A 12,154-nucleotide genomic window follows, 5' to 3' on the forward strand; every position below is an offset into this window, starting at 1 on the left:
AAATACGTTTGGAAAAGTATTTTAAATAAAATACAAAATGCTTTTCTCAAAAAAGTATTTAAATGCAAGATAAAAATAGGTATTTTTTATTTTGTATTTGCATTTTAAATTCAAGTACATATTTCAAATAAATCACATCTTTGTCTGGAAGATCTTGTCTTTTATACAACCCTGACTTATTTGAAAAACTTTTTATACAACTACTGACAATTCATGTTTCCCTAATAATATAAACTAGAATATTTTAATTGAAAATTATCTTGTTTAACAAGTCATTCCAAAAAAACATTTAATCGAAATTAACATGTACGAACATAATAGATGAAATTAATACTTAGGACCTTTTACAACACAGTCCGGAGTATCCCGCTATCCTGATATTCCCCGATGTAAACAGCAAAATTATGGCTCGTCTACTTGACTACATTTATAGCGGATCTGTTAGTTTATTATCCCACGACTTAGAAGACTTTATCAACCTGGCTTGCTTACTGAAAATACCTTTAGACTATGAATATTTAGATCAAAAGAAAGATGAGTTTCCAAAAAACGAAGGACCGGTCCATCGCTCCAAAGAAGAAAATGTTACTCAAGTTGTGAAGGTAATGCTCACGAAGCCCTGTCCAGTAATAGAGTTCTGACATTTTTGAAATAATAAATAAAAAGAGTTGTGTTCAATGTACACTTATATAATTTTTTCAAAAATAAGTTAGCCTTGTCATTTTTGGGTAAAGTTATGTTGTGAAACAGTCAATTCAGCAAAAATACTTTTTTTTTCTATAAAATAGTGGAGCTATCTCACGGAACATCAAAAGATGTTTGCACTTAGAAACAAGACCCTCCTCCCTCATCTATTCATTTTTCAGGAAGGAAGAAGCTCTGATTTTTCTGACCGAATCACTTTTAGTCCAGATGAAATTATTAATTATTCCAGGCGAAAAAACGAAGCAAGTAGCAGCGTTAATAATAATAATAATAAGTCGCTCAAAAAACTTCCCGACCTTATGCCTTTATCGAGCATTAATCGTAGATATAAAATCAGAAAAGGACTCTACAATCAAGCTACTCCTAGTCCTTGGTGTCCAAGGAATGTTCCATTGCTTGCTAGCCCGAGAGAAATAGACTGCCTACCCAACTGTTCAGAAATTATTTCTTTACAGGTAAAAAAATACTTAAGGTTTTTAGGAATTCAGTTGGGTCAATTTAAGAAGGCGAACTCCACAAAAAAATATAGGAATAATTGTTAAAGAAGCTATAGGGTTGTTCGAAAAGTCATTTCGTTTTTTTTTTGTGAAAATGAAAGATAATAAACAAATACTTTATTAAATTATATATTGACCGTTCTGGTCCAACACCTTTTGCCATCTTTCTGGTAGTAGCATAATTCCACGCTCATAAAATTTTTGGTCTTTGCTGGCAAAAAACTGATCGAGGAGGTTTTTGACCTCCTCATTTGAGGTGAAGGTTTTACCGTCTAAAAAATTTTGGAGTGACCGGAACAAATAATAATCCGATGGTGCCAGGTCTGGAGAATATGGTGGGTGTAGCATTGTATCCCATTCAAGCTGTAAAAGCTTTTGGCGAGTGACCAAACTTGTGTGAGGTCTCGCGTTGTCTTGGTGAAACACTACACCTTTCCTGTTGATTAGTTCTGACCTTTTCTGTTGAAGTGCATCATTCAGTTTGTCCAGCTGATGACAGTAGACTTCCGAATTAATCGTTGTGTTATCCGGTAAAAGCTAAAAAAAAACGATTCCTTTAAAATCCCACCAAACAGACAGCATCACCTTTTTTTGGTGAATATCGGCTTTGGAAATGGTTTGAGCCGGTTCATCTTTTTTGCTCCATGACCTCTTGCGTTTGACGTTGTTGTATACAACCCATTTTTCGTCCCCAGTGATGATGCGCTTCAAAAACGGATCATTTTCGTGACGTTTGAGAAGCGAATCGCAGACGTCAATGCGGCGACACAGATTTCTCTCTGTGAGAACATGGGGAACCCATACATCGAGCTTCGAGGATAATCCCAGGCCTTTCAAGTGGTCATAAACTGTTGAATTTGATAAATTTAACCTCAATCCGATCTCACGTGTTGTTATTCGCCGGTTCACATCAACTAATGCCTTTATCGCGTCTTTATCAGCTTCAACCGGCCTTCCCGAACGTGGTGCATCTTCGACATCAAAATTGCCGGATCGAAATTTAGCGAACCAGTTCTGGCACTGGCGTACTGTCAACACACCTTCTCCATACACATCAGTCAATTTCTTTCTGGCTTGAACAGCATTTTTACCCTTTCTGTAGTAAAACAGTAAGATATGTCGAAAATGCTGCTTATCGCTCTCCATATTTAAAAGGGCACCAACCAAAAACTACTGCGTAGAATTAATTGGAATTTTTCACACACAAGCCTTGCTATATGAGCTCTCAAAGCATATAAAAATTATACGGCTTAAATGTGAAGTTGGGTGCAAAAGAATACAATTAAATCCTCTGTCGGGAAAAAATGAAATGACTTTCCGAACAACCCTATATTTTACTAACCTGTTTCGAGTACATATTTTGAGATACATAAAGACTGGAATTTTATTCCCACTAAGAATTTTTAGTGACCATTAACATCATTTCTACACTCTCCTACCTTTCCTTGGTGACCAATGGTCCCTTCATCTACTCAACTCAATTTAATATTTTATTGAGAACTTCAATCTTAAGTAACTACTTTTTTAAAAATGAAAATAATTTTTTAGCCACCCCCAGCCCTACTTGAGCACCAATATGATAAAAACGATTCCAATAACAATTTCACATATGCAACACCTTCTTTCGTGCATCCCCCTGGAAACAGTTCGATAATAAAACCCATTCCTATTTTGGCAACCCCTCAAACGAATTGCCTACATCATCATCCTCCCCGATATCCTTTATTATCCCCTCCGCCTCCTCGCTTACTTTCGCCGCCGCCGCCATTGCAACATTCGAAGGAAGAAGATGGCAAAATTAATTTAAAACCACTAAACAATCCAGTAAAAAGATCGAGTACCATAGAAGAAGTAGCGTTTTCTTCTGCCCCCGGAGAAACAGAACAGAAAACAATTGAAGAGGAAAACGACTCCACAAACACCAATAGGAATAAGGAAAAGCCATTTAGGTGTCAGGATTGTGGGAAATGCTTTAGTCAATTGAGGAATTTTAAGTATCACAGGTAAACAATTATAAACAGGGGCAGGTTTAATTAATTTTGCGAGTTACAATCATATACAAATGTATCTAATACGATAGAATATGTACATTCACTGGTACTTCCTGTAATAACTATACAGCCTACCGATCTTCGTAAAATTATAAACAAATAGTTGTTGCTGATCATTCGACAACCGCGTTTCCTGACCGGGAGCGTCCGGATGTTCAAATGACTAAACAATTACAAGTTAAATAATGAAATAACAAGCGACTGTTAATTTACGTATTCACGTCCGGTGAAAAACGTTTTAAAAACCACCGCTGATACCTATGCTTATAGGTATGCAAGTTCAGACCGTATGTTCTTATTTTAATCGAGATAAAAACAGAAATTATCTAAAACAGATACGTAAGTGGTTAATTTTTATGAGATACAATAACGGTTGTTATCATATTTCTAGAAGGTAAGTGCAAATGTATTTCGTTGCTCGGCGGCGACATAAAAGACAAACTTCCAACAAATCAATTATTGTAAAAAGTCATTTATCAGTAATCGCGAAAGTAGAATTGAAAGATGCGAAAACAATTAGGAAGTGATTATGTCACTTACACATACATGCAAATTTGTATGTACATATGCACTTATACGGTATGCAAATAAATCATCAAATGGACAGAAGCATTTCATGTATATGTGCAATAAAAAAAAAAGTATTTTGCAAACAGAAGCTACAACACGGGTTACAAACGCGAATAAAAAGTGCAAATATATGTATACTTAACTACGCAAATTCGAAGAAAAAATTGTCACTTTTTTATAGTTTGTGAGCACAAAAGTGATTAATTTTCACCCAACATTGCCCTATTTTTTATTTTATATATCGAGTGCTTTTTCCATTCTTAGTTATACGGCACCCTAAATATCGGCATGCTAAGTGCAGAAATCTTTCGATCACATAGTCTTAGAACATCCAAGAAAAACATACATAAAAAGATAATTAGTAGTAACTGCAAAACAAAACACTCATTCTTTCCATAGAATAGGCATGAATGTGATTTTCATAGTGGGATATATTTTTAAATTTATTTTTTAATGCGTGAATTCTGTTCGAACGCTATCTAATTTCTGATAACGGCACATATTTGATAATAAATTTGTTATCGCAAAAAATACGCAGTACTTTTGTATTTTATTAACGGAAACCATAAATTAATAACACATTATTGTAATTAAACACGACTAAGAAATTTTATTAGGATTTTTCGGAAAATCAAGAGTTTTACCCAAAATCTACTTTCTGAGAAGCCAAATAACAATTTTACGTTTTAAGTTTTTCTCGCGGCTTCGCTTACGTTGATGCCCTAAATACTTATCAAAGACCATCAACGAACATATAAAACTAATTTTCCTATCCCTCGGGAACAGTATCTTTGTTCTAAATAAAAGATAACCTACGTCTATTTCTGTACCCCTGACATTGTATGAACAAAATTTCATGATGATGGGTTGAATAGTCGAGGTGTAAAATGGTAATAAACCAAAAAATTTGCATTTATTATATTAAAGTTAGATTACATACTTTTAGATGAATGTAATCAAAGCTGGTTAGGGATGTAAAAAGATTTATTAGACGTTTCGCCCCTAGTTTGAGATTTTTTCAAGGTGGGTTTTTATAGTCACAATACACTATTTAGTCACAAATATTATTGTGAAAATTCATTTTCAATTTCTTACCCACTATAAAATTTCCTCAGGGGAAAAATTGTTGCTGTTATCATACCCTAGCTGGGAATCGAACCCAGGACCTTTGGCTTTACGCACCAATGCAGGTGCGATTCCTGACAAGGGTGTGACAACAGCAACAAATTTTCCCTCATTAACCTGAGGTAGTTTATAGTGGGTAAGACATTGAAATTGAATTTTCACATTAATATTTGATATTAACCACTCTTAAATGTCAAGGTGTATGGTACACGACAGTTTACTAGCAGCATATTGTGACTTTAAAAACCCACCTTGAGAAAGCGTCAAACTAGAGGCGAAACGTAAGTGTAAGTTTTAATGAGGTGAAAAAATGGAACAAATATGTTTTGAATTTCAGATTTTTTTAATTTCGAATTGGTTTCAGATCAATACATGAAGGTACGAAAGAATTCGCAGCTCGTTGTCCGGAGTGCGGAAAACATTTTAATGACCGAGGTTATCTGAGTAGTCATTTAAAAATTCACCGAGACCGTAAAGAGTACGCATGTCCGCACTGTCCCAAGAGATTCAACCAAAGAGTTGCGTACAATATGCACCTCAGGGTTCATACAGGTACTTATTTATTTTTTATATCGATTAATTAACAAGTTGCATATAGAAAATGACTTGCGAAATATTTTCGTCTAATATCGTCGTTGCAACTGCAACAAATTGCGCGACCAGCGTCATAGGTATGTATAAATAAAATGCAACGGTCATAAAACGGAGGCAACAAATCGGCGGCTTCTTTTATTTTAAGGTGTAAAAGGTATAAAACTAAATATCCATTACCTGACCCGTACCATAAAGAAAGTTATTTTCAAATCATAATAAATAATATATTTTGATTTTTATTCAATGTCCGAGTAGATAATTTTTTAGTGATTAAAATACACGCGAACATTAACTTTATTACCCCACAGTAAGACCTGTACACACATTAAATAGTTTAGTCAAATTGGTGTTTTTTTCTTATTCTGATGCGATTTTATTTTCATTCACTAAAATTACTACTTTAAATTTAAAGTTAAAGTTAATATATGAAGCAGCATCATTGAAGTGTTCTTTGATTCTTATTCTAAATGATGAACCTTTTGTTCGATGTAACATTAATTTTAAAGGTACTTAGAATTTTTATATTTCAATTTCACTGCCTTTACAATTATTTTACTAGATTAGGTACAGGAAAAAGAAAAAGAAAAACAATAAAATCTTTTGAATATTCTAAATCGTGATAGTTATCTAATCCGTTCATTTCAGGGCTTAAACCCCACGAGTGTCCAACATGTGGAAAGGGGTTTTCGCGAAAAATGTTACTCAAACAGCATCAGCGAGTGCATACAGGTGAAAGACCATACAGTTGTCCAGAGTGTGGAAAAACGTTTGCAGATAGATCGAACATGAGTTTACATCAAAGACTACACACCGGTATTTTTTTTTTAATTATTAAAAATCTTACAGGCCTTACAGTTATTAACAAAATCGTATATTTTCATATTATGTGAATTTTAGTACACTTGATGTCGTTTATAACGACGAAGGAACCAGCGATATTTGGTCATTATAACCGTACGTCGCTGTATCGAACTAGTTTATTAACATAATGCTCCAAAATACGTACCTACATTATTTATTTAAGAATAATTGGGGAGGTATATTCTAACAAAAATATCTGTCACTTTAATTTGTTTTGGCAATAAGTATTTTAATTATTATTTATTTCTGTCAAGGATTTCGACATTTCGTTGCTGTAGGTATATCGTTATATCAGATATCGTTATAAACAAAACCTACTGTTTATATTATTGCTGTACTGTACAGTATACAGAACAAAAAAATAGAACACACCGTACATTAATTAGGTAACATAAATGATGCAGCTAATAAAAAGTGCAAACATTAATTACTTTTTAGTTGAAGTATCATGGCATTTACGTAAAGTGTATTGTAATTCAAATTAAATTACTTTACCTGTTGTAATTAAAAATTCAGTGTTTTTAAGAATCTTAGAGTTCCTTCAATGAAAAATTTATAGTAGTTTCAGACTGATTAGATAAAGGGATCCTTTACGCTTTTACGGCATAACCATCCAAATTCACCAAATACCAAAATCATTTGTACAATTACATTTTTCATTGTATGTAATTATTATTATAGTCATAATGAGTCAAATGAGTTTTTATCAATATTTAAAGAGTTACGTCATTTATTTATACAATATTTTTAAATCCCCATGTAGATACCTTGAAAATCCCCTTACTAATAGATAACTTATCGTTAGTTAGATGTTTCTAGTAATAAGTGATTTATGTTTCTTGACACATAAAGGTACTATTTTACTTCTACTTTTATTACTTACAGGTGTAAAGCCATACACATGCACCCTCTGTCCGAAGAGTTTTACTAAAAAGCATCATTTAAAAACACATATGAACTTTCATACCGGTTTAAAGCCATACTCTTGCCAAAATTGTGGTTTGGCCTTTTCGCAAAGTAGCAACATGAGAACTCACTACAAAAAATGCGTCCTTAAACCATGTCAACCCCAACCAGGAGAGTTACCACCGTAACCATTTATACAATAATGTACTTTAATTTTATTAAAACGAAAATACGTTAATTAAATATTACATTTAATCGTTAAAAAATACATGTTAAAAAAATGAAACGGTAATATTTTGCCGCCGCTTTCTGTGATATTATTTTTTATATTTTTTTATTTGCAATAAACTATTATTATAGATAACTTACTGTATATTTATATTTTTAATTTTCTTTTCCTAATTGTTTTCATCATATTACTCCTTTAAACTAGAATAATGTTCGGGTTTGATTGCTGTGGTTAGGCTAGGATTGTTCCTCCTTCGGTAAGAAAACCCACGAAGTCGTTTCTCCAACGCAACGTTTCGCTAAGGACTTACGCTTCCCCAAGCATCAGTAGTTGGCGAAACGGTCATGACCAAATTGGTATCCAAAAGTAGTAGGTAAGGTAAGTCGATGGGCGAATTGGTTCCCTTGAGTAACGAATTACCACACACCCTCTTAACAGGGGTTGCTGATGAGATCCAATTATGTTTATGGATGTGTGCAATAATTAATATAAGTGTTAAACATGATTACGTGTATTATTTATTGCATTGCAAAAATTGAAAACTTTAAGTACGTCGACAGTAAAATTTATAAGAGGTTAAAGCGGTAAAATTATATTGCTGTTGAGCGATTATAAATTTAGTTTCCACATGATGCGAATGATGAAAGATTTTGTGTGGATTATTACTGTTCCAGCATTAGCCTAAGTGATCTAAGGAAACCACAGAAAAACTTGGACAAGAGCAGTCGAATCCAGAATCGAAGCGGTGTTTTCATGACCTTTTTATAAATAATTATCGGGTGACGATCCGAATTAATTAGCTCAGTAAAACATCGGATAGATTAATCCATCGGTATTATCACCGAAGGGGAATAATCCTAAACCACCATTCAATTAATTCTTCATATTTTAAAAAATTAATTGCAGCTTACTTAAACAATAACCCATTATTTCTAATTATTATAAATAATTCCATTGTTAACCTGCAGAACCAAACAGGCAAGATCCAATGATTCTCAACCTTACCCAGAACAAAGGCTTAAAATTCAATTTCAAATGAAAAACAAATAATAACGACGTTTATTAAAATAGAATTACTTGAACGTTACGATGACAATAATTTAAAAAATTTAATCAAACAATATTTATGATAAAATGCAATGCATTCTACGTATAAATTATTTTAAATTTAATGTTTTCGTTATTTAATGCAAAAGTAGTACATTTCTAATTCTTATCAGTTACGTAATCTATCAACTATATTAATAACTGGTCTTACAATAACCCAAAAGATGGATATGGTCGCGAGTGTGATGCAAGCATCTCTAGTTGCAGTTCTGTAAGTAAGGGTGTAAAACCAGAACTTATCAAAACCGAGGCACTCGGTAGCCAGTCCTAAAACTAACGCACAAATACCCAGAAATGGGTGACAGATTTTTAAAATGTTTAAAGGGAGCACTTTCAATTTTAACAATATCCCCCCAACAAATGCCACCACAATAACAATAATGGCTGTAAGACCAACTTTTGAATGATCTGTCTGAAAATGAGAAGCGGAATTGTTCTGTTTATAGACTACTATACATATTAAACTAGCGAAGGCAAATATGACGGCAAGACACCCCAGAACGCCATGGAACAAATGTTTTCCATTTGGAGATAAAGGCTGCGAAAGTATACTCAAATCGCTATGAATATTTAATACAGCCCACGGCATGAAAAGAAGACACTGAAAATAATTATTATTTGTTTTATTTCAAAGAAGTATTTTTCTAATATTTAGGAATGCCAAAATTGTTTTTTATTTAGTTTTATGGAAAGTTATAGTCTCATGAAAGTATCTAATATAGGTTCCCGTTACCAAATAACGTGCAATCGGTCTTCAAAAATTTATTTATTTATGGAATATGCTTTGAATATAACGTAAACTTTGCCTGATGCATTTTGTGATACATGGTAAATAAATGCAAAAAATATATAGTAATTTAAATATTAATTTTACGAGGTATCGTGCATCCTCAAAGATAATTGTAACTGTAAAATGCGTTTTAAAAATACGTTATTTTCTTTCACTTTCAGAAATATGAATGAAGCCATAATACAAAACAGTTTAAAGTTACTCGCGTTTGAAACCAAATGCGATGTCATCTTAAGCTGTCAAGACTGCAAATTAGAAGCTCACAAGGTCATACTATCGATAGCAAGTCCCATTATGCGGGTAAGTTCTATATTACACCTACACACTGACGTTCATATGTCAGTAAATAGTTATGAATACAGTTTTATTTAAATAAAATCTACAAAATGCAAATACTTTGTCCCCTTTTTAATCTTTTAATACCTTCAAAGGCCAATGTGAGTAGGGTTGCCACCTTTTCAGGCTTTACATAAAGTATTTCTCGACTAAATGGTTAAAAAAAAAAGTACTCAGCATAAAAATAAAGTATTTTATTTTTTGTTTTTAAAAACATATTTNCAAATTTAACAGAGTGTTTACAAAATGTATATTCAAAGATGTTGTTATCTGGAGAAAAATTCAAGTATAGGTAAAAAAGAATTATTTATGAGGTAAAATGTCTAACACATTTAAATGTATTTGCATTTAAGCCCAGCAGAACTTCAATTCTACACTAGTCTTGCTAGCATTGTAATTCAGATACCAATGTCTCTACTATTGGTTGATCTAAGTGATAATGCAGAAAAGATTGATGTAAGCATCATACTTTGCTACATATTAAATGGCATTTTCTTTCATTTCCAAAGTATTACTGCATATGTTCTTATGGACTACATTAGTCCAGTGACTCACAGGTAAGATTTTTCATTATTTTCTTAATTTTTCTAATTAGGCACGTACACAGCAGATCCGTTCAAATGGAATAAAATAGAATAATTAAAGACACTTCAGAGAAATTCTACTATTTGTGTACAAACGCGTTTGTTAATTAAAAAATAGAAAGCACTTAGCATCATAGACTTATTAAGATTAAGTGTAATTCATTTCAAAATATTTTACAGTTTGGTTTCATAAAATAAAAAAAGTCTGCTGATGAATAATAAGTAAATGAAAAAATTAGAAATTGCTGTTTTTGAGATATCAACTAAGAAATGTTCTTTAATGATTTACTTCAAGAACTCGAATTTTATAATAAAAAAATATTGAATCTACTGGATTTTAATCGGTTTTAGGGATGATTACCTTAAACAACTTGTGTCAAGGCCCATTGTATTATGAAATATTATATTATTCTTAATTTGCAAATAATTCATTAATTTTCTAGTGTTGCAAACACTGCCAAACGTGCATTCCTTATATGGCTGTCTGTATTGATGTTCGGGAATCCTGTAACGCTTCTCAGTGGTTTGGGTACCACTGTAGTTATTTTGGGTGTTCTGCTATACATCAAAGCTCAAGACTATGACGACAAAGTACAAACGTCGAGGCGTAAAGTGAGAGCGATTTAGTATTGTCATTGCTAGTTTGTTACTTAGCAAACATCAGCTGATAACTTACAAGTCTGTGATCTATTTTTTATTATCAGATTATTTTAAAAAATGTGATAAAAAAGATATCGAAGGAGGTTCAGATTATTATTATTAAAAGTGTTTAATGTCGTACCTATTAGAAAAATTGACATCATAATTGAAGTAGGTATTTGTTAATGTCTGTTACAGATTGTATCAGTGAAAAATGTTTTTTTTTTCTAAATACGTGTTTAATTATTTCGAATGTTATTAGAAATTAATCAATTTAATAATTAGAGAATATTGAATTTAGTGGATATTAAGACTGTTTTGTTGTAAACAATTTTAAAAAAGTTATTTAACAATATCCATCCCTTGTGTAAGTATTTGAACAACAGACAGAGACAGTGTACATTATGGTGTATTAAGTTTCTTCTAATAGAAAATAAATTTGTGTCTGTAAAACTGTACCTCCTAACGATCAACTATGCATATAATTTCTTTATGCAAGAAATAATTACCATGATATATCCTGATTAGATAACATTCCAGTATTTTGTTTTACTTTTTTTTAACAAAATATGTATAAATACACTGTTTATTTTGTTTTTTTCTTTTGAAATGAACATACATACTGTAAATATGAGTCATATCCTTCTATTTTACAAAAACCCATTTTCTTCCGCCCGCTGCGCTTTTATATCATACAAATTTAAACTGGCTTGAACTACTCTCTAAGGAGCGAATTTTTGCGAGTCCAAGTTTGAAAATTGGTTGAAAAGGGCACGAGATGATAAATCATTTGCTTTGATTTCGCAAAACTATATTTAACTTAACTTGGCTTGAACCACTCCAAGGAGGAAACTTTTGCGCGTCAAAATTTAAAAATTGTATCTCCTTAGGCGATTTATTGGCGGAAATAAAATAAATCAAATTCCAGTAAAAACCAAAACTACTTATTAACAATTATTTCAGCAGTTACACATCGTCCAAAATTTCACATCTTTAACATCTTAAAAGATAATTATTTTTTTGTAGATAATTAACTTTTGATTCTAAAACTAATTATATTTACAACTTATAACGTTATTTGCACAGGTAATATACTCTACTTGACCTTCTATCATAATCAAAACGAAAAGAAACTAATATTTATATATATCATCTACGAT

At 32.1% G+C, this 12,154-nt stretch overlaps 2 protein-coding genes across 2 annotated transcripts; both read left to right on the plus strand.

Moving 5' to 3' along the window:
• Positions 1-243: 243 nt before the first annotated feature.
• Positions 244-7,698, plus strand: LOC108740090 (zinc finger protein 835-like). Its single transcript, XM_025973747.1, has 6 exons — positions 244-602; positions 867-1,160; positions 2,751-3,205; positions 5,313-5,500; positions 6,188-6,355; positions 7,289-7,698. The coding sequence occupies exons 1-6, from the start codon at positions 405-407 to the stop codon at positions 7,495-7,497; spliced, it is 1,512 nt and encodes a 503-aa protein (XP_025829532.1). The 5' UTR covers positions 244-404; the 3' UTR covers positions 7,498-7,698.
• Positions 7,699-9,999: 2,301 nt separating this feature from the next.
• On the plus strand, positions 10,000-11,599 carry LOC108740108 (solute carrier family 35 member E2-like). The gene is made up of 3 exons (XM_018474308.2): positions 10,000-10,063; positions 10,125-10,328; positions 10,799-11,599. The coding sequence occupies exons 1-3, from the start codon at positions 10,032-10,034 to the stop codon at positions 10,980-10,982; spliced, it is 420 nt and encodes a 139-aa protein (XP_018329810.2). The 5' UTR covers positions 10,000-10,031; the 3' UTR covers positions 10,983-11,599.
• The last annotated feature ends 555 nt before the right edge of the window (positions 11,600-12,154 follow it).

This window comes from Agrilus planipennis, unplaced genomic scaffold (assembly GCF_000699045.2).
Source record: "Agrilus planipennis isolate EAB-ADULT unplaced genomic scaffold, Apla_2.0 scaffold55, whole genome shotgun sequence".
Lineage (NCBI taxonomy): Eukaryota > Metazoa > Arthropoda > Insecta > Coleoptera > Buprestidae > Agrilus > Agrilus planipennis.

Coding starts and splice junctions, on each gene's coding strand:
- LOC108740090 (XM_025973747.1), top strand. CDS start 405: ATGGCTCGTCTACTTGACTACATTTATAGCGGATCTGTTAGTTTATTA. Junction 3,206..5,312: donor AGGAATTTTAAGTATCACAG/GTAAACAATTAT, acceptor AATTGGTTTCAG/ATCAATACATGAAGGTACGA. Junction 5,501..6,187: donor GCACCTCAGGGTTCATACAG/GTACTTATTTAT, acceptor CGTTCATTTCAG/GGCTTAAACCCCACGAGTGT.
- LOC108740108 (XM_018474308.2), top strand. CDS start 10,032: ATGTTGTTATCTGGAGAAAAATTCAAGTATAG. Junction 10,064..10,124: donor GGAGAAAAATTCAAGTATAG/GTAAAAAAGAAT, acceptor TTTGCATTTAAG/CCCAGCAGAACTTCAATTCT. Junction 10,329..10,798: donor ATTAGTCCAGTGACTCACAG/GTAAGATTTTTC, acceptor TTAATTTTCTAG/TGTTGCAAACACTGCCAAAC.